This window comes from Pantherophis guttatus, chromosome 6 (genome assembly GCF_059756535.1).
Source record: "Pantherophis guttatus breed Tessera chromosome 6, ASM5975653v1, whole genome shotgun sequence".
Classification (NCBI taxonomy): domain Eukaryota; kingdom Metazoa; phylum Chordata; class Lepidosauria; order Squamata; family Colubridae; genus Pantherophis; species Pantherophis guttatus.
In genome coordinates, this window is record NC_142068.1 from 27,796,135 (window position 1) to 27,816,681 (window position 20,547).

Sequence of the window (20,547 nt, forward strand, 5' to 3'; positions counted from 1 at the left end):
ATCATAAACTTTTTAAGGCCATATTCTTATACTAACCCACATAATTCATCTGCTTTTTTTATTTCTCCACACCTTTAAGCAAAATAATAAATAAAACAGGATGGTTGGGCTGAAGAAGAGGATGCTTGCATTTAGTTACAATCTGGATGGAATTAGATCCTACCAGGCAGTCATGTTTTCAGATTACAGATAAAAGTTTTGTAAAAGCTGTTGGGAAAAAAAAATTGTTGTTCCCACTGTCTGAAATCAAACCATCCAGTTGTTACTCAGACTCATGTCCATCTTTAGGGAAAATACCTAATGCACCTTTATTAAGTGTAAAATCAATAGTGGAGAAAAAGGTATCTTTTATATAAACAACCCTAGTCTTGATATATTAACAAAGTTTTATCTACTACACTTGGAGGAAACTATTTTCTAGGATGTATATTCCACAATCAGAAAATAAAACTTTCCATATATAATGCTGGTGCTGATATTTTCCAAACTGTAGAATACTTATCATAAAAAGGAAATAGTGTTAGTGCAGCAATTAGATCATTTCAGTATCTCAAGATAATGCATAATTGGTTCAGGTGTAATAAAATTCCTCACAATCACTTGACCCCCATTTCATGACTTGTAATAGTTCTATAAGCATAGGTAAATTCCATTTATGTATATATGTAGTGATGAATCCTCAACTTCAGAGATAATTTTATAGAAGCACTTTCTATTGCTATACCATCATCTAATCAAAGCATAGTGTTACAAACCAATTTTTAGACAAAAAAGCTATGTTAATTCTTGTTTATCTTCTGATCTCTCCCTTTCGAGTTAATGGACTATTGGAAGCAGATGTGTATAATAAATTATACCCTCTGATGAGCAGACAGTCCATTGTTTTAATTCCTGAATTAAAACAATGTAATTGAGTAATATGGTAAAATAGCAGCAAAAGTGGTAGGACATATAAGGTGGAGCTGGGACGGCTGTTACTTATTTTCCATTTCCTTTCATCAAAATAACTCTACCAAGATCTCTGTTAATAAAGCACTCTAAAAGCACAATTATATATCAAAATACTTCACATTCCTATGGATGCTTCCCTAAAAGTAAGCTGCATTTAAATCAATGTGGTTTGTTTTTGAGTAGGATGTACTGGTATGAGAAGTTCAATATTTTATCTAAGTGTAATTTGTAGAGGCTCTGTTTTTCATTTTTCATCCTAGTTTATTTTATCACAATTTATTTACTTAAAAACTGCCCAAAAGCAATCCTAAGGAAGCTAACTATAAAAAGGAAACCAAATGAATTAAAACATAAAATTGCAAAGGACACAGCCATGAAAAAGCCCATCCCAAAATATGCCTATAAGTAATAAACTTGTCCTAAATGATTTCTTAAGTAGCAGTAGAGCTGCTGGGGGATTCTGGGAGTTGAAGTCCACCCATCTTCAAGCTATCAAGGTTGAGAAACACTGCTTTAAACCATATTCAAAAATACACCTGGAGCAATTATGCTATTGACTATTACCAGTAAAGTTTCCAAAAGATCCACATGAAGACAAATAGGAGACTCACTGTATTCTCAGTTTTAAAATACTTCATCAGGTAAACTAGATCAATATTTACTTACTAGTTAACCCATCTTTGGGTATCTTCAACTAACCAAATTATGGCTGAGAGGAAAGCCTCTCTTGATCAGAACTGTACTTCTCTAGTTTTCTGCACTGGAGATTGAATATACTGTTTTATAATCTGAAAAACTGTTGAAGGGAGAAGAGGCAGAAATTAGATTAATTCCATTTTATAAATCATTTCATGTTCCAAAGTTGGAATTGGCCACTGCTAAATCAATAGACTTACATGGCTTTATTTGACCTTTTCCCTTACACTTCATCAGCCTGGCAAACTCAGTTCTTATATCCTTGTTGTACAATGAATACACAAATGGGTTTATCAGTGAATTGGTTTCTCCTAGAAGGAATAAAAAATCCCTCAACAGTGGGCTCAGATTGCAGGATTTACAGGTAGCTTTCACAATGGCAGTTCCATAATAAGGGCCCCAGAATACAATGAAAGAGACAATCACAATAAGGATAGTCCTTAGAGCTTTGGAAAAACAGAGATGAGCAGAGGGAATATTTGCATGCAAGCAAGAGCGTTGGATCTGCTTATGCTGTAGATAGGCAATCCTTCCTATTGAGATATGCAAACACACCAAGATCAACAATGCAGGAATGAAAATGCCAAAACAGATTATGTAGAGGTAATCACTTTTGGCAGCAGACAGGAGCCCACAGTTACCTTTCAATTTGTTCTGCCGCAATCCTGAAGAAATAAGTGGCATGTGTCCTACCAAGGAGGAGAGAACCCAGAGGACTACAAGAGAAAGGATTACACATTTCTTGCTCATAAGGGAGGGATAATGAAGGGGCAGTTTCACTGCCAAATATTTGTCCAGAGAAACCAGGAGTAAGGTGAGAATAGAGCCAATACAAGGAGTAATACCCATGCAGATCCTTATAAGACAAAAAACCAAATCTGTATCAAACAGTGCATCGGTTGCATCATCCAAAGCGTCCCCAATGCACATCACACCCACAAGCAGATCAGCAGCTGCCAAGTTGAGGATGAAGACATAGTTTCTGCATGATCTCCTCTTCTTCAACCGACAGACAATGATTACCAGTAGATTAGCAGATGGGATAAATATACTTAAGATAACATGTAGCACTGCATAAATAATAGTTGACATCTTGTTTACTGTAAGCTGGTAAGATATATTAGGCTTAGATATGCATTGCATATGCCAACTGTATAAAGTCTTCAAGAGTAAATATGCTTTCCAATCACCAAACTGTTTAGTCACAGCAAGAAGTGAAGACCTAGTAGCTACAATCCTCTCTGGTCAAACGGTTTTCTTCAAATTGATGGCTAGTGTGTCTCAACATCTTTGTTGCCAGTTTGCTTCTCTTGCAAAATTCATGATACTCTTCCCTTGGCAGACATCTGAAGATACGGAGGTTCAAAGTTCTGCCAGTTAAAAGCTTCAGACAAAATCAACTAATTGGCTGAAATGGAGGGATGTAAAATAGTCAGGAAGCAGATTTGTTCTATTTATGGAATTCTCTGATGCAGAAAGATAAGGAAGGAGTTTAACAAACAAACAGAGACACTGCAATATCAGTTACCATTACACATCTAAGGGTGTGTGATTGTTTGTTTTCTCCATGCATTAAAATGATCTTATGTGATGAAGTGATCAATAGATAGAACATCTCCATGGTGTCCCTATTGGATCCTGGGAAGAAAACGTAGTTATTTCAGAGGTCCAAGAAAAAGAACAATTTTTCCCCAGGTAAGGGGAATGGATATTGGACTTAAAATTGAAAAGTAAATTAGAAAACTATCACTGGAGTGCAAGCTTTGTAGCTTGTCTGGGTTCAAGGGGACTATTAAATGAATGATTGGGAAGATAATATTTTCTAGATTTTCTACATTTACAAGTAGTCCTCAATTGGGACCAGAATTTCTGTTTTAAGTTATTACATCATAAGTCCAGTTAGATCTGTTCGACTGTTTTTACAGTGGTTATTAAGCAAATCACCATGGCTGCTAAGCTAATCACATGGTTGTTCAACAAGTCACATGGTTATTAAGTAAATCCAGCTTCTCAAGTGGACGTTTTTGCCGAAAATTGGCAAAAAGTTTTGTAAATCATGATCATGTGACTGCAGAATTCTGTAACCGGCTGTAAACACAAACCAGTTGCCAAGCACCCAAACTGCAATCACAGCACCATAGGGATGGTTTGTGATGTGATGATCATAACTGCAAGTGCATCCTTTGGCAAGTCTATGTAACACCCTGCTTTACAAATTGCACTGGTTGCCATTTGTATGTGTGCTTCCAGATATGATTCAAGTGCTGATTATGATCTATAAATCTCTACCTGAGATAAGGCTGTTTGAGAGACTACCTGTATTCAGCAGCTTGTAGCAACAAATTATCTTTCAAGTGATATGTTTTGAAAGAGTTAGAAGGTACTTCATGCAACGCAAATGCTTTTTTTAAATAGAATCTATTATTAATCTAGATGATTCTAGATTTTAATCATCAGGACAAATGTTTAGGGTTGATCTATTAAATCCAGCCTATTTTTTTATAATGCTGGATCTTGAGAATATTTTTTTTATACATGACCATATGGTGCAGAGAAAAGTGAATTGAGGTAAAATTTCCTTGCCTGAAATGAACGAGAGATTATGTAGTACAGTATTCCCCTGAAATAAAGCACACTAAGAAGCAGTCAAATAGAACATAAAAGATGTGCAGGTAGGTTGAAGGTGCAACATCAAATACAATATTTAAAACACTTTTCTCATGCCCCTCAAATAATAACCTATAAAAGGAATCTTAATAACTATAAGCAAAGGGAGATACAATTGGAATTTACAAGGCTTTTAAAATATTTTAATAGGATATAAGGAGAAAAAACTGGTAAATTTGAAGCAGAACAGATTAATTTTAGAAAAGACCCTAAATTATGCTCACATATGGCATTCTAATTTTGTTACAATCTGAAAGTTAATACAGCAATGTTAAATTTAGGGAGATAAGAAATGATAAATTATAACAAAAATCAAGTATGGTACTCAGTTGAAAAACCGTCTATATGGAATTTAAAAAGTTATACTTAGCTGCCTAAATTCAAGGAAGAGGGGCAACAGATACACAGGGATACACATTTGAGAAATGGGGATTTTATAGCATAGCACAGATGTAGTTGATTTATTTAGTTAATCACATGGAACTGGTTCAACTGTGTTAATTCTAACACTAATTTATCCTCTATTCAAACAGTATATTCATTAAGTTCACAATTATTGCAGTTTCAGATTTTATGACAGCCATTTTGAGATAGATATCACCAATCTTCTCATTAATGGCCACCAAAAGAGATGCAGTAATAGCTGGGCAAACACTATTTAAAGGAGTCTGTACTTTTGGGTTGTTTCGAAACAATTAACCCAGCTTTGTCAAGCTTTTATAGCTTGAAGCTTCTATTTGTTTTTAAGAGTAATTACAACAGCTTTTCACAATCAGTGCCTACTACAGGTGCTACACTAGATCTTCACTTCTGGCCAGTAAGCTCTAACATTTCGGTAGCGGGGGTGATAGGAGCTATAGTCTGTGTATCTGGAAACCACTAGGTTGGTGAAGTCTGCACCAACATCTTGCAGAATTAGCAGATTTTCAGGAATATATTTATGTATTTATTTCCTACAGGCAAAACTGAACAATGTGATGCCTTGTTCTAATATGCCAATCATACTTTAGAAATATCCTTAAAAAATGTAAATGATATATATATTATTAAAATTCTCATGTTTTGTAATTTTAACTGAGCAAAATTATGCATCACAGAGCAGCACTTGTTGAACCATGTTACCTCAAAGGGCTAAATTACAGAACGGGCATAAAATCAGAAACCAATAACTTCCATAGGATTTAGACTCGGCATATTTGTTGCTTCAGTGCTGCTGTGCTGCCACCTGGAGGTTCGGTAGACCAGTTGCACCCTAGCCCTCTTGCTAGTAGTCAAGTTAGATTAATTCTTCCTTTGGCCACTGGAGATCAAGAAGGGTCCTTCCCTAGCCCTCCAGATACCAGGTAGACCAATCCCATCATCAACTGCTAGAGACTAGTCAGCCACTGTCAAACTGGCAGGAAGTGGAAAGTCACTCCTACTCTCATTGTTTTTGACCTTGGTCGTTCTGTTTCTCTGTTTAGATAATATCTCTGAAACAATGAACCACCAGATCATGGATTGCTTGTATTATTTAAAATTTATAGCTATTTTATGAAAATATGGTGTGGAAACAAACCTTATATTTGGAATGTCAAATTCTTAATATAATTAAGATCACCTAATTTAACATTTTCATTCCAAAGTCACATGCACTATATCAGTACATGTAAATTTGGAGTACTTTCAGATTTATTTTTCAATGAGATTAAACCCCCACAGATACAATAAATATACATAAAACTGAATTAAATGGGACTAAGCTGTATTGAAAGACTTAGGTTTTATTGAAGTCCAACAGTTTTGATATATAGTAAAATGTAAAGCTGATTATATAAAAAAGCAGAAATTCTATTTTGATTGGCTATTGTGAAGTTATTTCTTCCCTGAGATGAGATTTAACAATGATGTATTACATAGAATTTGAAAAAAATGAGAAGTTTAAAATTTGGAACAAGAGAAAAAGATATGTATTCTGAATGAAATAAATTATAGGAGTGGGAATATTACAGAAACTTAAACACATCACTATATATATCCTATGATTAAACCAGTAATTTTCATAGCAATAGCAAAATATATTTGAGGATGCAGACAAATATCTGTTATTAGCTCAGCAAAAGTTATAGCACACTAATTTTAAAAAATATACCATGTATGAACATATCACATAAACATGTGCAGTGTATATGCCAAGCAATACTTAATCCTGATTTTAAAAGAAGACAAAAATCCCAAATGTATTTCAACCTAAGTCTTTCTCACAGAGTTTACAGTAGGCATCACATAGACTGAATAAAACCAAAAGGGTTGTAAGTCCACAGACCATAATGAATTTTCCATAACTGACCTGAATTATGTAGACTTTTTAAAAATCTTAATGTATCATTGGAACTGCCTGATTTTCATAAAATCACTTGAAGTTTGAAATGAGTTGGATCAATATATCCATCAAAATTTGTTTTTATTCTTTCTTCGTATACTTTAAAATACTTTAAATTAGTTCTTGTTCCATGCTGCTTGTTTGGATTTTTTAAATTTGTTTTTGGTTGAGGAAGAATCTCAATTGTTCTGCAATTTTACCCCCCTTCAAAAAATAATGTAGATATATGGAAAACTCATTGCAAATAAGTAAACACATGTTTTCATTAATGTTTGCTGTACTGTCACTCAATGTATTTAGGTTTCAGAAATTTATTTTTGAAAACATAATTCTTTACAATCAAGGGTAATATTTGTAGCTCAGGGTTGAAAGGAGTCGTTGTTGGTGCTCTCTGAGCTTGCTTGTTTTCTTGCAGAGGTTTCATTACCCAAACTGATAACATCATAGTGCTAGCATGATGGTAATGTAACGTCTGCAAGAAAACAACCAAGCTCTCTGAGCATTAAGCACCTCATAATTCTTCAACAATTTTGAAAAATTATTAAAAAAACAGCTTTTTACAAGAAATTAATTTTGAAATAAGAGTAGAAAGAAGTATCTGTAAAGCTTGTGCAACTATGTAAGAAGTCAGAATTAATAATCACAACATTACAGGCAGTCCTCAACTTTCAACCACTCATTTAGTGACCATTCAAAGTTACAACACTGACAAAAGTGACCTTCGGCCATTTTCCACACTTATGGCCATTGCAGCATTCCTGTGGCCATGTGATCAAAATTCAGATGCTTGGCAACTAGCATTTATTTATGACAGTTGCAATGTCCTGGAGTCATGTGATCACCTTTTGTGATCTCGTAAGCAAAGTCAATGGAGAAGGCAAATGTACTCAACAACCGTGTTACTAACTTACAATAATAACTAACAACTGTGGCAAGAAACTGGCCTAATAAAATGAGGCACAATTCACTTAACAACTGTCTTGCTGAAATTTGGGGCTCAATTGTCATAAGTCGAGGACTACCTGTAAATGATGTTTACCAAAGTAGGACTACTGCAAAATGTCCATTATATTCTTAAAAATCTAGAGGCCCATCATGTCAATGCTTTTGCTTTGGAGACAAGAGTGTGCAATATCCTTTTGCAGGGAAAGCTTTATTTTCTACCACAAACTTTGTCACACATGAGCTCTGGATGTTTCCTAATGTAAATTGATATTTGAGTGGAGGAGGGAGTAGAAACCTGTTTTCTCCAGAAGATGCCACTGAACAATGTTAAATAATAAGATCACATTATACTTTGGAATAGGGAAACCAAATGTCAGCCTATAAAAGACAAACTTGAAAAAGTTCAGTAGCAACATACAATCTTAAGAATTGGCAGTTTAAGGTTCCCAGACTTTGAGCTAGGGTGGTTAGATTTCCATGTTGAGTATGTTACATGTTTGTTATTCACCATCTTATTTATTGTTGATTGTATATTAGTTATTTGGTTTTTAAGTTGTGAGCTGCCCAGACATTTGGAGTCAGGTGGCATATAACAATAACAATAATAATATTGAAATTATTGCATTGCCACAATGTAACTCTTCATCACCACCAACTTTTTTAAACTAAAAGTTGATTTAATTATGATTATAGGTTAACAGTAAGAGTAATAATTAACAACCAAAATAGCAAGTTGTGCTCTCATGGACTTCCAAATAAGACAGTATAATAATAAACTTATTTGCCAGAAATCACAAGAGACAATTTGAAATAGGAATTAGGTGTTGTTTGCTATCTACAGAATTATGTTGGTCAGATATGGTTAGTAGTTGGAAAACCAACATGAAAGGCCAAGAAAGTCACAAACAAGTCCCAAAATACACAATGGCAAACCATTTCAGTATAGTTGCGGAAAAAATACCATTGATATATTAAATTCAACTCAAGGAAAATTTGGCTTTGTAGATGTTACATTTGTAGATGATTATTACTAGGACTTTAAACAGCCTGAAATTAGCATATTTTTATTTCTTCCTTTATTAGCTTATTAAACAAAGAATTCAGAAGATCAAAATATCCAAATTTTAGATCTTAAGTTGGCCTTAGAAAGATACTATCATAGAATTACCGGTATACTGTTTTTTTTTCTTTTTGTGCTATTCTAGAAGAATTTCAGTCTTAAAACATTTCCAAATGAGAACTCAAAAGAACCTTAAACCCATATAAGAAGCTATGCAAATTCACAATTTAGCAAATCAAATTAATCTTAAATCCATGTATGATTATATGCTTTCTGAATCCAAAACTGTTTATATACATGGAGGACATTATAAATAGAAAGTACAACCCTTTTTTCTACATTTTTAACCTTTTTTTTTTGTTACTACAAATGTATTTGACCATTTGTTACTCAAAACAGTAACATGGGAACCAATAGCGGCTGCAGCACATTTGAAAGAATTGTGGCTGGAGCCAGAGTACATTTTGTTGAAATAAACTTACTCAATGAAAACCTTTTCTTCAATGAATTAAAATTAGAAGTTCACATAGTTCAAAAATATTGTTTGTTTTTCAATGTCTGGTCTAAAAATATTATCCTTTAAGAAAATGGGATCGTCTTTTGGATTTATGAGTTTTGAGGAATGCTAAAGATTATGTAAGGGAGATCCATAATGTATATGAAATTGCTTTTGCTTCTTTCTTCAATATATTATTCAGATAAGTTTATCAGGTGATTTAAGCTGATTTACTCACAGTAAATGAATTTTTTTTATTTAAATTAGTTTACTTAGTTCATATTTATGACAGCATAAAGGCCGACTACTTGATCATACAATTTGGGCCAGGAAAGAGACTTGAAATTGTTGAGGTAATCTGAACATCACTTGGTCTTCTGAAGTCATGACGTAGAAGGTAAGTAACTCTGCATATAATTTGTTTATATAATTTAGTTTTACAATGCACCATTCACTCAGCAATATACTCTGAAAATATACAAAACTTACATAACCAAATCAGTATTGTTCGGCAGCCATCAATTATCCAAACCAGTTTAAAAGACAGCCAGTACTTCTCAAGATTGATTTTAAACCACAAATATTCTATAAAGGCCACATAAAGCAAATGACTTTTTCTCAGGGAAAATATTAGAATATTAACTAATTTTGCCACCTTAATAGACATGAATATAAAGAGTTAGATCAAGACTCCACTGGTTGCATTTAATCCACACTAAATTTAATAGGTCTAAAATGCAACTTAGTCTGGATCTAATCAAAAGCAAAAACTTGTAATCAAGTTAATACCTGCTTTTTTTTCTAAAACTGAACTGGCTAAATTACTTTTAAAAAAACTATACAGTATTATTGCACTCCTTGAATGTGCAGTTCTTGGACACATACCAGCACTGAAAGGGATCTTGCATTAAGATTTTCAGAAGGTACAACATGAAGACAAGTAGATCATCCAGTCTGTACCAACAGCTTTCTGTCTTCAGTACAGACCTTCATTTATTTCATTCATGTTGCCTTTGGAAAGTATCACTTAATGTCTGAAAGCAGAATAAATAAAAACAGAACAAGTTACAAGATAGCCTCATAAAGTAAACTCAAAGAAAATCTCAACACAAAAATATTCAATATAAAAAGGATTAAAATCCCCCCAAAAGTAGGATTTCTCTGTAAGCAGACTCTACTTCAGCGTCCCCCAACCTTTTGGGCACCAGAGCGCAACTCCATAGAGGGTGGTTCTTATGGAGACTGGGAGGTGTGGTTTCATGCATTGCCTAGATCTCACACATGCATGGATGGGGCTTTACTCGCTTGCACAGACAGGTTCCTGGCGGGCTGCGGACCAGTGCCAGTCTGGAGCCTGGGGTTGGGGATCCCTGCTCTACTTCATTGCTTAAATAGCCTAGATAAGTACAGAATATAGTCGGAAAGGAAAGATCTATGTCTAACTGTCAGACAGCTAAATACTTTAACTAATATTAAATACTTGTATGATATACACACACATCCCCAAACAAATGAACCATTTAAAAAACTTACAAGAAGTTTTCAGTACTGATGAATGGGGCTATGATCTATGATGTGGCATTTGCTCCATATGCACATTGAGTTTCATTTCATTATCAAGAATTTGAACAAGTTGCTGCATGGAAGGAAGATGCCCAGACTCCAGCTTAGACCATACTGGGACATCTAAAAAGCATAGGGAAAAAAGGGTAAAATATATAAGGTGAAGGAACAGCTTTTATAGCTACCTACATTCAAAATACTTATGCAATCTATGGATACAAGCTTTTGAAATGAAAAAGGTCAGAAAGCAAGAATACTGAAAAATCCACAGAAAATATAAACATTGCAATTCTACAAACAAAATTTATTCTCAGTAAGCCTGGAAGAGACAACACACATGTAAAACCATCAGTATTGTTGTTCTAATTACTCTGTAGCTAAGTATATCATTCATGAAGATTTAGGGACATCAGTGAGTATCTGAAGACTACAAATTCAAATAGTTCCTTCTTTTGTTAATGATTCAAAACATTGAGAGTAAGAAAGTTAACACGGTTATTAATGTAAAGTTTTGGAAAGGAAAACCAATATTTATTCATGTTCTGATTTCATTTCAGTTTTTTTGTAACATCAAACAGTAAGACATAAATTCTCAGCCAAATTTAGCAGGCTCTTGAAAACACACTGCCATTTTTAAAACACTAGTTCATTACAAAATACATGCATGAAAAAAACCTCCTATTCCCTTATCTTATTTGGGAATTTCCAAAATGAGAAACACAAACTGGCTACTCTCTAAACTCAAATGAAATGACCTTACTAATCTAAAGAAGACCATAACTAACATTATTTTTACTGTGTTAGAATACAAATGTAATAAAAAAAGTAAAATAATCTTAGTTTTGTGAAAGTTTAGGGCTCAGATCCAAAAAGGTTCTTTTTTATTTTTAGAAAACTTATGTCTGATCAAATGGTATTTATATATTGATAAAATTCTTAACAAATAAAGTGCCTTCAAATCAAGTTTGACTCCAATCTGTGTCTTATATGGATACATAAAGTCCATTTTAAACTTAATGGAAGACAAACAATTATTGAAAACTTACCATTTAAAGTTATTTCAAATGCACCTGTTGACATACACTGGTTCTCAATCATGTTGCTCAGGAAGAAAACCATCATACAAGCATATACCTAAAAAGAGCATTTATCATAGTTATTAAATCACACAATATATTTAAGAGTTATGTAACATATTTGTGAATTCCCCCAATTAAATTGATAGCAATATCTGTTATGCATACTTCTTTATTATTTTTTAATAGGTTTTACTGATTTGCTATTTTTATATTACAAAAGTCATTTAGACTTAGAAAAAAATAGACTTATGAATAACACTGGCAACATCAAATTTTAACAGAAAAATAACCTAGAGGTTATTTTTGCCCCCAGAGATACGAAGAATTCAAGGCCTCGGTGCCTTCCACCGTGCCCTAAAGACCTTTCTTTTTCAGCAAGCCGGGCTGGCTTAACACTTTTTAAAATGTTTTTAATAGCTTTGTTATTGTTCTTTTAATTTTGGGGACAAACATATATATGTCTTTTTAAATTGGTTTTAATGTTTGTATTTATGTTTTTACTTTGGCTGTACACTGCCCTGAGTCCTTCGGGAGAAGGGAGGTATATAAATTTGAAAAATAAATAAATAAATAAATAAACCTAAGAAGTGCAATATATAAATGCTGTGTGTGTGTGTGTGTGTGTGTGTGTGTGTGTGTGTGTGTGTGTCTAACAAAAGCTCCATAAAAAAACTTAGTTTCACAATCTGCTTATTAATATTCTGCTTCAACTCTAATAATACCTAATGAGTATTTGTTTAGTATTATTCAAGAATGAGATGATACAAATCTTACCAAGATGGCTCTGAAAATTTTTTAGTCAAACATTATAAAAACACTTTAAAAATACATTTTCCTCAAAGAAAGTGGGTCAAGTTATTAAACTTCAACCCATTCTTCATTCAGTTACTTATTTTAAAGTGTTTCACAAATTCTAATTTTGAAGATGTTAAATAGAATTTTAAACACTCTTATATCAACTAGACCAGTGGTTCTCAACCTGTGGGTCGGGACCCCTTTGGGGGTCGAATGACCCTTTCACAGGGGTCACCTAAGACCATCAGAAAACACATATTTTCAATGATTTTAGGAATAATTTTATTGTTGGGGGTCACCACAACATGAGGAACTGTATTAAAGGGTCACAGCATTAGGAAGGTTGAGAACTACTGAACTAGACAGTAGTGCTGTTTTTGTTGTGATTATTAACTTATTTAAATTTATTATCCGTCAAACTCCAATGGACTCTCCAAACTACTTATAACAATCAAAAGAAAAATGTATTATTTGTGGAATTTAAAAGGACCAAACATTATCATGCCCATGTGAGAACCAATTTGCTGTGATAGTTAAAGGCACGAGACCAGAAGCCAGGAGTCTAGTCCTGTTTTAGGCACAAAGCCAGCTGAGTGGCATTGGGTCAGTCAGTGACTCTCTCAGCCCTAGGAAGAAAACAATGGTAAGCCACTTCCAAAAAATATTGCCAAAAAACAGGGACTTGTCAAAGCAGTCCCAAGAGTTAAGAGCTAACACAAAGGCATACCGTATGTATGTATACATATACACATACATACACACACACACAAATCTTACTTGCAGCCAAAAATAATCTCTTTATGAGCCAAGATTTTTTTTCATTCCTAAATGAAATGTTTTAGTTGTATTACTATGCTTGTAATGTTTTTAAAGAACATTCCGTTTCGAATGTTATGAGTAAGAGGATACTCATGTAATGTGGCTCAATTAAGTAAACACAGTATAAAATCTGCTTCTAGTACAATTAAAAAATAAAATGCTATTAAGAAATAGTACCTTATTTTCTTGTCCCCACTGCCAGACACTTGGAGTTTGCATGCCAAATAAAGCAAAGGGATCCTTGCCAACAATAATGAAGCCTATTAGCACTAGTTTGAAGACTGACAAGAAAGATGCTATATGTCTAGTAGAAAAAAAAGATAAGTTAATTACCAGAGTAGGATAAAATAAATTTAACTAATCTAAAGAAACAAAAGTTATGCCATGCCAATGTGAACTCCAGTGGATTTTGCTTTACCATGTATCTGAAAAGCTGCACATAAACTTTAAAGAGCATTAACAACGGCTAAATATTATTCTTAAAAAATTGAGTCTTTGGTGTTCTCTGAATTTAGCTGTTTGCTTATATTTTGTTACTTTTCAGACTGTAACATTATTATTATTGTACACAGTCATCAAAACTAAATCAGAATGCAATCAAATATTGCTTCTGAGATTTTGTAACATTACAGAACTTGATATCCCCAATCCATTCAGGTAAATCAGGGGTGTCAAACTTGTGTCGTCATGGCGGCATCACGTGACGTATCGGGACTATTTTCCCCTTTGCTAAACCGGGCATGGGCGTGGCCAGTGCATGACGCATCCGGCCTGCAGGCCGTGAGTTTGACTGTCCTGAGGTAAATTATTTAGCATAACTCAGAACTAACTTACCTATATATAGGTTGGGGAAGATAGTTTTCCCCTTCAATGCGGATGTCTGGGTACCGCTGGCTAATAACCCGCATGTACTCTTCAAACACCCGCCTGTATCCTCAGGAAACACTGCACAGAAATATTTTATCACAATTAGTACTGTTATTTATACAAACATACACACACACAACCCTCCCTTCCCTACCTGATGAATTCAATGGTATGGAAAAAGCTCTTTCTCTAGAACTCTAAGTCAGATAATTAGAAATACTGGCAATAGCCACCTGAGAAAAAACAAGAACTAATACCCCCAAAAAGTGTTTTACTAGTTAATAATTGCTGGAAGTTCTCACCTTACACCAGTGATTTTGTATAGAAAAATGCTTGATATATAGATGTATACTGAGGTTGTAGAAACGTTTCCCCCGATTATATTAGAAAATATCTAATACTGATGTCTAATACTGATATTTTATGGTTTTATTATGACATTAAGAGCCTTGGTGGCACAGCAGACTAATGTGCTGTTAACTAGTGCCAACTGCCTGCAATTACTGCAAGTTCAAATCTCACCAGGCCCAAGGTTGACTCAGCCTTTTATCCTTTCGAGGTAGGTAAAATGAGGACCCGGATTGTGGGGGCAATAAGCTTTGTATAAAAAAAGAACACTGCTTGGGGGGGGGGGCAAAAGCCCTACTAAGCAGGTATATACAAAAGTATGAAGGCTATTGCTTAACGCATTGTAAGCCGCCCTGAGTCTCCAGAGAAGGGCGGCATATAAATCTAACCAATAAATTAGTTTATACTGTATTTTTATTTACCATACTGCATGTAGATACACACTATACAAAACTATGGCTAACTTTAATCCCACCCAGTATGCTCTGACCTTTAAAATATTAGCAAAAATGAATAGAATAGAATAGAATAGAATAGAATAGAATAGAATAGAATAGAATAGAATAGAATAGAATAGAATATAGTAGCAATTAAACAAGATTGCAATTTTTTTCTGCAATACCATTTGTAACATAAAATTATTACTTTGTTGCTTCCATAGTGTTTTACATTACAATTTGTTACAAAGCCTTTCAGTAATCAGTTTCTGTATTATATTTGAATGTACAACAATCATGTAGTATCATGATAAGAAACAATTGGAAAAATCAGAACAGCAGCTTTGGTTATAAACCAGTCTCTGTGATCCAATAATTAGCATAAAACAAAAAATCCATTTGTTATATTCTTTTGCTCAAATGACTCCTTCCAAAAGTCTTCATCATACACTAAGGATATTATGACCAAGCAGTCTAATTCAAGAACTGGATAGATACCATATTGATTTTCATAATGTTGAAAGTCAGTTTTTGAAAGTCAGTTGCTCTCATGGAGATTAACTTTTTTCAACAAATTTTAATAAAATTAATTTTAACTAGAGTGCATAGACTTATTTAGTGCTATGAAAACCTAATTTACACTACTGTTCCTGAGCTTAATGACTGAGGAATTTTATAACATTATTTATTTATAAACTTTATTAAATAGCTGTTTTAAAAATAAAAACCTTAAAAGACTAATGTGAAATTGTTTTTTAAAATTATTGTATCTCCTGTTTTCCTACTTTAATTCCTATGTGTTTTGTTATGCTGATGCAACACTGATTCATCAGAGACATAACAATACTTGTTTAAAAATAGCAAGAAATAGGCACAAATATTCTTAATTCTGAAAGCTTCATAGGAAAAAAGAAAAGATAAATAATTAAGGAAAGAATCAAAAGATACTTAGGGCAGAACAAAAACTGAACTATCCTCAAATTTCAAAATCACAATAATCTCTAATCAAATTTAAGCAGAGATCTAGCTTGTTTAGTTTCAGACTTGTAATTTATAATGTTGAAGTCTCATTTCCAAAAGTACGTACATGTATGATCAGTGGTGGGTTCCTCCCGGTTCGGTCTGGTTCGGCCGAGCCAGTAATGGTGACGATATGACGTCACCGAACCGGTTATTCCCCCGCCCTCCCAGCCCCCCACGTTATTCTTACCTTTTATTTGGTCCCACCCCCAATCTATTGCTGACTCCTGAGTCCCAGCTGATGACTAGAGGGAAAAAAACTGTTTAAACTCTTGCCGCGGGGCTTGAAAGGGCCGTCCTACAGCTGATCAGTGTTAAAAGCAAACAAATGAGTCGGGTCGTAAGTGCGAGGACCTTCCAGAAATGACTCTGACCAGCTAGCCACGCCCACCTAGTCACATGACCTCCAAGCCACACCCACAAAACCAGTAGTAAAAAAATTTAGAACCCACCCCTGTGTATGATGTTGTAGATGACTTGAAATTTTAAATGATATATTGTCAGTCCATGTTCACCCTTAACAATGATAAAAATTGTGCTATTTTAGAAATATTTTGGTAAAACCGATTGCTAAAAAATTCTTAGAATAGCGCCAAGGAACGTTTAATCCAGCAATATCAGGAGGATAATATCTCTAGCACCCATGACAATTGGCTCTCCTGGCTCAGTGTCTTCAAACCTGTAGTTTAGCAAATCTAGGCAGCCTCTGGCATACAATTCCAGGAAAAAACACTACATATAAATGGAATGGAATTAAATGTTAAGTATGTTTACTGACAAGAATTCTCAGTCAGCTTTTTAGAATTATTCAATTGCTTTATCAATTCCATGCATATTAATTCAGGAATAAGCTCCAAGAGTCTGCACTGCTACAGGTTTACTTTGAGAGTTAGTGCAAAAGTTGTTCCCTAAATGAACAACGAATCTTATGACAGATATGAGGATACAAACTGATTTGAATAACCTGTATTTTATTGCCTCACTTCTAATAGTCTGTTCCTTTATACTGATTTAATCACTGAGCAAAATTAAGATATCTTGTTTTTTTTATAAATTTGGGGGAGGGGGCGGCAGCTAGGAAAACATAAAAAGATGAGCGGAACCATCTACAAATATTTCTACTATCCCAAGTTAACTGCTTTTTTCACTGTAAAGTCACAACATACACATTACCAGATTAAAGACAACCATGTCCTTTTCTCTACAATTTCTGAATTCCTACATCCCTCATCCTCACTCCAATCAAAGAAATTCACTTAGTATGTAATCATACTATAGGCATTTTTAAACTGTCAAGTTATATTACATGTAGTCCTCGACTTATGACTACAATTGAACCCAAAATTTATGTTATTAAATGAGGAATTTGTAAAGTGAGTTTTGCCCCATTTTATGCTCTTTCTTGCCACATTTGTTAAGTGAATCTGGGTTTCCTATTGACTTTGCTTGTCAGAAGGTCACAAAAGGTGATCATATGACTCTGGGACACTGCAACCATCACAAATATGAACCAATTGTCAAACATCCGAATGTAAAACACATGACCATGAGGATGCTGCAACAGTCATATGTGGGAATGCAGTGGCCATAGTACATGTATAGACCAGTTTATGAATTCAACAGTCATAAGTGTGAAAAATGGTCATAAGTCACTTTTTTCCCTTTTGCCATTGTAACTTCAAATGGTCACTAAATGAACTGTTGTGTCAAAGACTACATGTACTCATCTACCTTCAAGCTGGATGAAAATTACACTGGCATGATTCTGCTGTCCCACTGCCAAATCCTATCCTGCTGTATTCCCAGTGCCCAGAGTAACCTCCAACAAGAGGGGTAACAACTTTTAACAATCTGACCGTTTATATACACCTTGAAGATGTCCTGGGACAGCATCAGAATAAGTGGGAAAATACTATTTTAATGTATTAAATGTCAGGTGTGCTAAGGAAAAGATGAAGGCAAGCAATATGAAACAAAAAAGGTTTAAGGCATAAAGTCCATACTAATGAATACTTTCCAGCACTATATATTACAAGTAATCTTCAACTTACAATTACAATTGAGCCCAAAATTTATGTTCCTAAGCAAGACAGTTAAATGAGTTTTGCCCCATTTTATGACCTTTCTTTCCACAGTTAAGTGAATCACTGTGGTTGTTAAGTTACTGACGCGGTTGTTACGCGAATTTGGGTTCCCTACTGACTTTGCTTGTCAGAACGGTGTAAAAGAAGATCATATGATCTCGGGACACTGCAACCATTATAAATACATGCCAGTTGTCAAGACTCTGAAGTTTGATGTGTGACCACTGGGACATTGCAACAGTTGCAAGTATGAAAAATCATAAATCCCTTTTTTCAGTGCCGTTATAACTTCGGAGACTAAATGAATGGTTGCAAGTTGAGGACTACCTGTACTGTTCCCAACTCTGCAACAGAAAACACCAGCTCCTGTTTTGCTGTTAACCACTTAAAGTTACCCCTCCGACTTTCAAGGCCTTCCAATCCTTAACTAGTCGCCCATTTATCATTTATCATATATTACCAGATCATTTTTATCTGATCGAATTCCAACCTCACTTCACACACCTCATTTAGCATAATTTCAAAATAAATGCACTCAGTAACCTACAGAAATGTAAATGAAAGGCTAATGAGATCATTTAAAAACTGGGTCTTGCCTGTTTAATATGCAAACTATGGATGTGGCAAGTTTGCCTTGGGTGGGAAGGAGAGTTTGCTTTGCCAATAATCAGGGGTGGGATTCAGCCAGTTCGCACCACTTCGGGAGAGCCGGTTGTTAACTTTCTGAGCAATTTTGCAAACTGGTTGTTGGAAGAAATCATTAGGGCAGAGAACCGGTTGTTAAATTATTTGAATCCCATCACTGCCAATAATTATTTGGGGGAGGGGGAGAGAAAGACAAAGGTTTTAGTATTACAATACTGTATTTTTCTAGCCTTACAACTGCCTGCATCTCCACTCTATCCTGCCTACTCAGACTATCTCCTTGCTGTTGTTCTTAATATTAGCTGCAACCCAACACCGAAGCCAGCAAGCCCCAGCCGGTTTCCCTAGAAAAGAGCCAGGCAGAACTTTGCATGCCGGTCATCGCCTCCTCCACTTCTCTTCAGGCGCCACAATCTCTCCACCTCCTTTCCCCGCAGCTCCCAGAGCTTCAGGATCGGCCGGCCCACATCCTATCTACCACGATTCTTCCCCCCCCCCACACACACACACACTCTCCCCGCCTCCCCAATCCGGCGCTTCCACTTGGGTCGGTTCCCGTCGTGACATTTCTTGCCGCTTCCACACACGCCAGCCTGGCGCCCGCGCTTTGCCCCACCATCCTCCGCCCCGCCGCTTCCTTAACTCCCGAGAGCTCGGAAATGAGGAAGCGGCGCCGTCGACGACGACGGGCCGGAGGCTGAACTTGGCTCCGGTTTACGGTCGGGAAGCAGCGGGCAACGCAACAGGCCTCCGCACCGCACTCACCAGATCTGGAACTTGAGCAACGGCCCGGTGGCATAGGCCATGCGTAGTTTCTTCCCAGGCGGTAGACCGCCCGGCTGAGCCCCAGCGCCGCTCAAGGCCACCGCCACCAGCAACAGCAGCGCCAGGATCGGCTTCATTTTGCTCCCGCTGCCCTCTGGACCCACAATGGCTTCCCACCACCCGCCGACCCTCTGGGCCCGGGTGTGGAAAGCTTCCCCGCTCAGCCGACAGCGGTCAGGTCACGCGAGCCGGCGTTGTAATGCGCCTGCGCCGGAATGTACCTATCGCGAGCCCAAAGGGAAAGGCTGCTCCAACCGCCGCCCTCCTCCGCCCCCCCCCACTCCTCCTCAGGAGCGGGGAATGAACGACCGGGCGCTGGTATCGCTCAGGGAGGGTTGTAGGTCGTAGGAGATCTTCGCCATCGCCTGAGGGGCGGTCAAAATACGCGGTTGCAGGATGTCCCTCTCTGCTGTAGTTGCAACGGAAATGAATGCCCCCCGTGCCTGCCTCAGATATGGTATTGTGACAGTCGTCGTTGTATAAAAAGCAGGAGGTGTAAATTCATAGCTGCTTTGCACGTTGGTTGGAGGTCACCCTTTACACGGGGAGGGCGAGATGGAAAGACCCCACCTGCCGCGCGGGGCAGAGATGGTTGAACTATCGAGAGGCGAACTGGCGAGGGCTTTTAGGCGTGTTGGAAATGTGGGGTCATGTTGTGGGTGTTCTCAGAAGGGGATTGCTGGGGGAGAATTTGCAATGGTTAAGAATGGGCTGCCCCAAAAACATCCTGGTCCAAATATGTGTGTGATAGAAGCCCCCCCCCCAGCAACAAAGCTGGGAGTTTTCATTTAATTTTTTTTTTAATGTGGGGTGCACCTCAGAGGCTTATTTGAAATAAACTATACACAATATATTGTTACCTGGAGTTTTAGGCTTCATTGTTAGCAT

At 36.2% G+C, this 20,547-nt stretch overlaps 2 protein-coding genes across 2 annotated transcripts; both read right to left on the reverse strand.

The window, feature by feature from the left end:
- Positions 1-283: 283 nt before the first annotated feature.
- Positions 284-5,683, reverse strand: LOC117678283 (glucose-dependent insulinotropic receptor-like). The gene has a single exon (XM_087872619.1). It carries the CDS (start codon positions 2,788-2,790, stop codon positions 1,801-1,803), a length of 990 nt encoding a protein of 329 aa, XP_087728745.1. The 5' UTR covers positions 2,791-5,683; the 3' UTR covers positions 284-1,800.
- Positions 5,684-6,971: 1,288 nt separating this feature from the next.
- Positions 6,972-20,042, reverse strand: SELENOT (selenoprotein T). Its single transcript, XM_034439240.3, has 6 exons — positions 19,600-20,042; positions 14,268-14,378; positions 13,611-13,737; positions 11,787-11,874; positions 10,711-10,863; positions 6,972-10,211 (listed from the first exon to the last, which is right to left on the reverse strand). Exons 1-5 carry the CDS (start codon positions 19,734-19,736, stop codon positions 10,739-10,741), a joined length of 588 nt encoding a protein of 195 aa, XP_034295131.1. The 5' UTR covers positions 19,737-20,042; the 3' UTR covers positions 6,972-10,211; positions 10,711-10,738.
- Between the last annotated feature and the right edge of the window lie 505 nt (positions 20,043-20,547).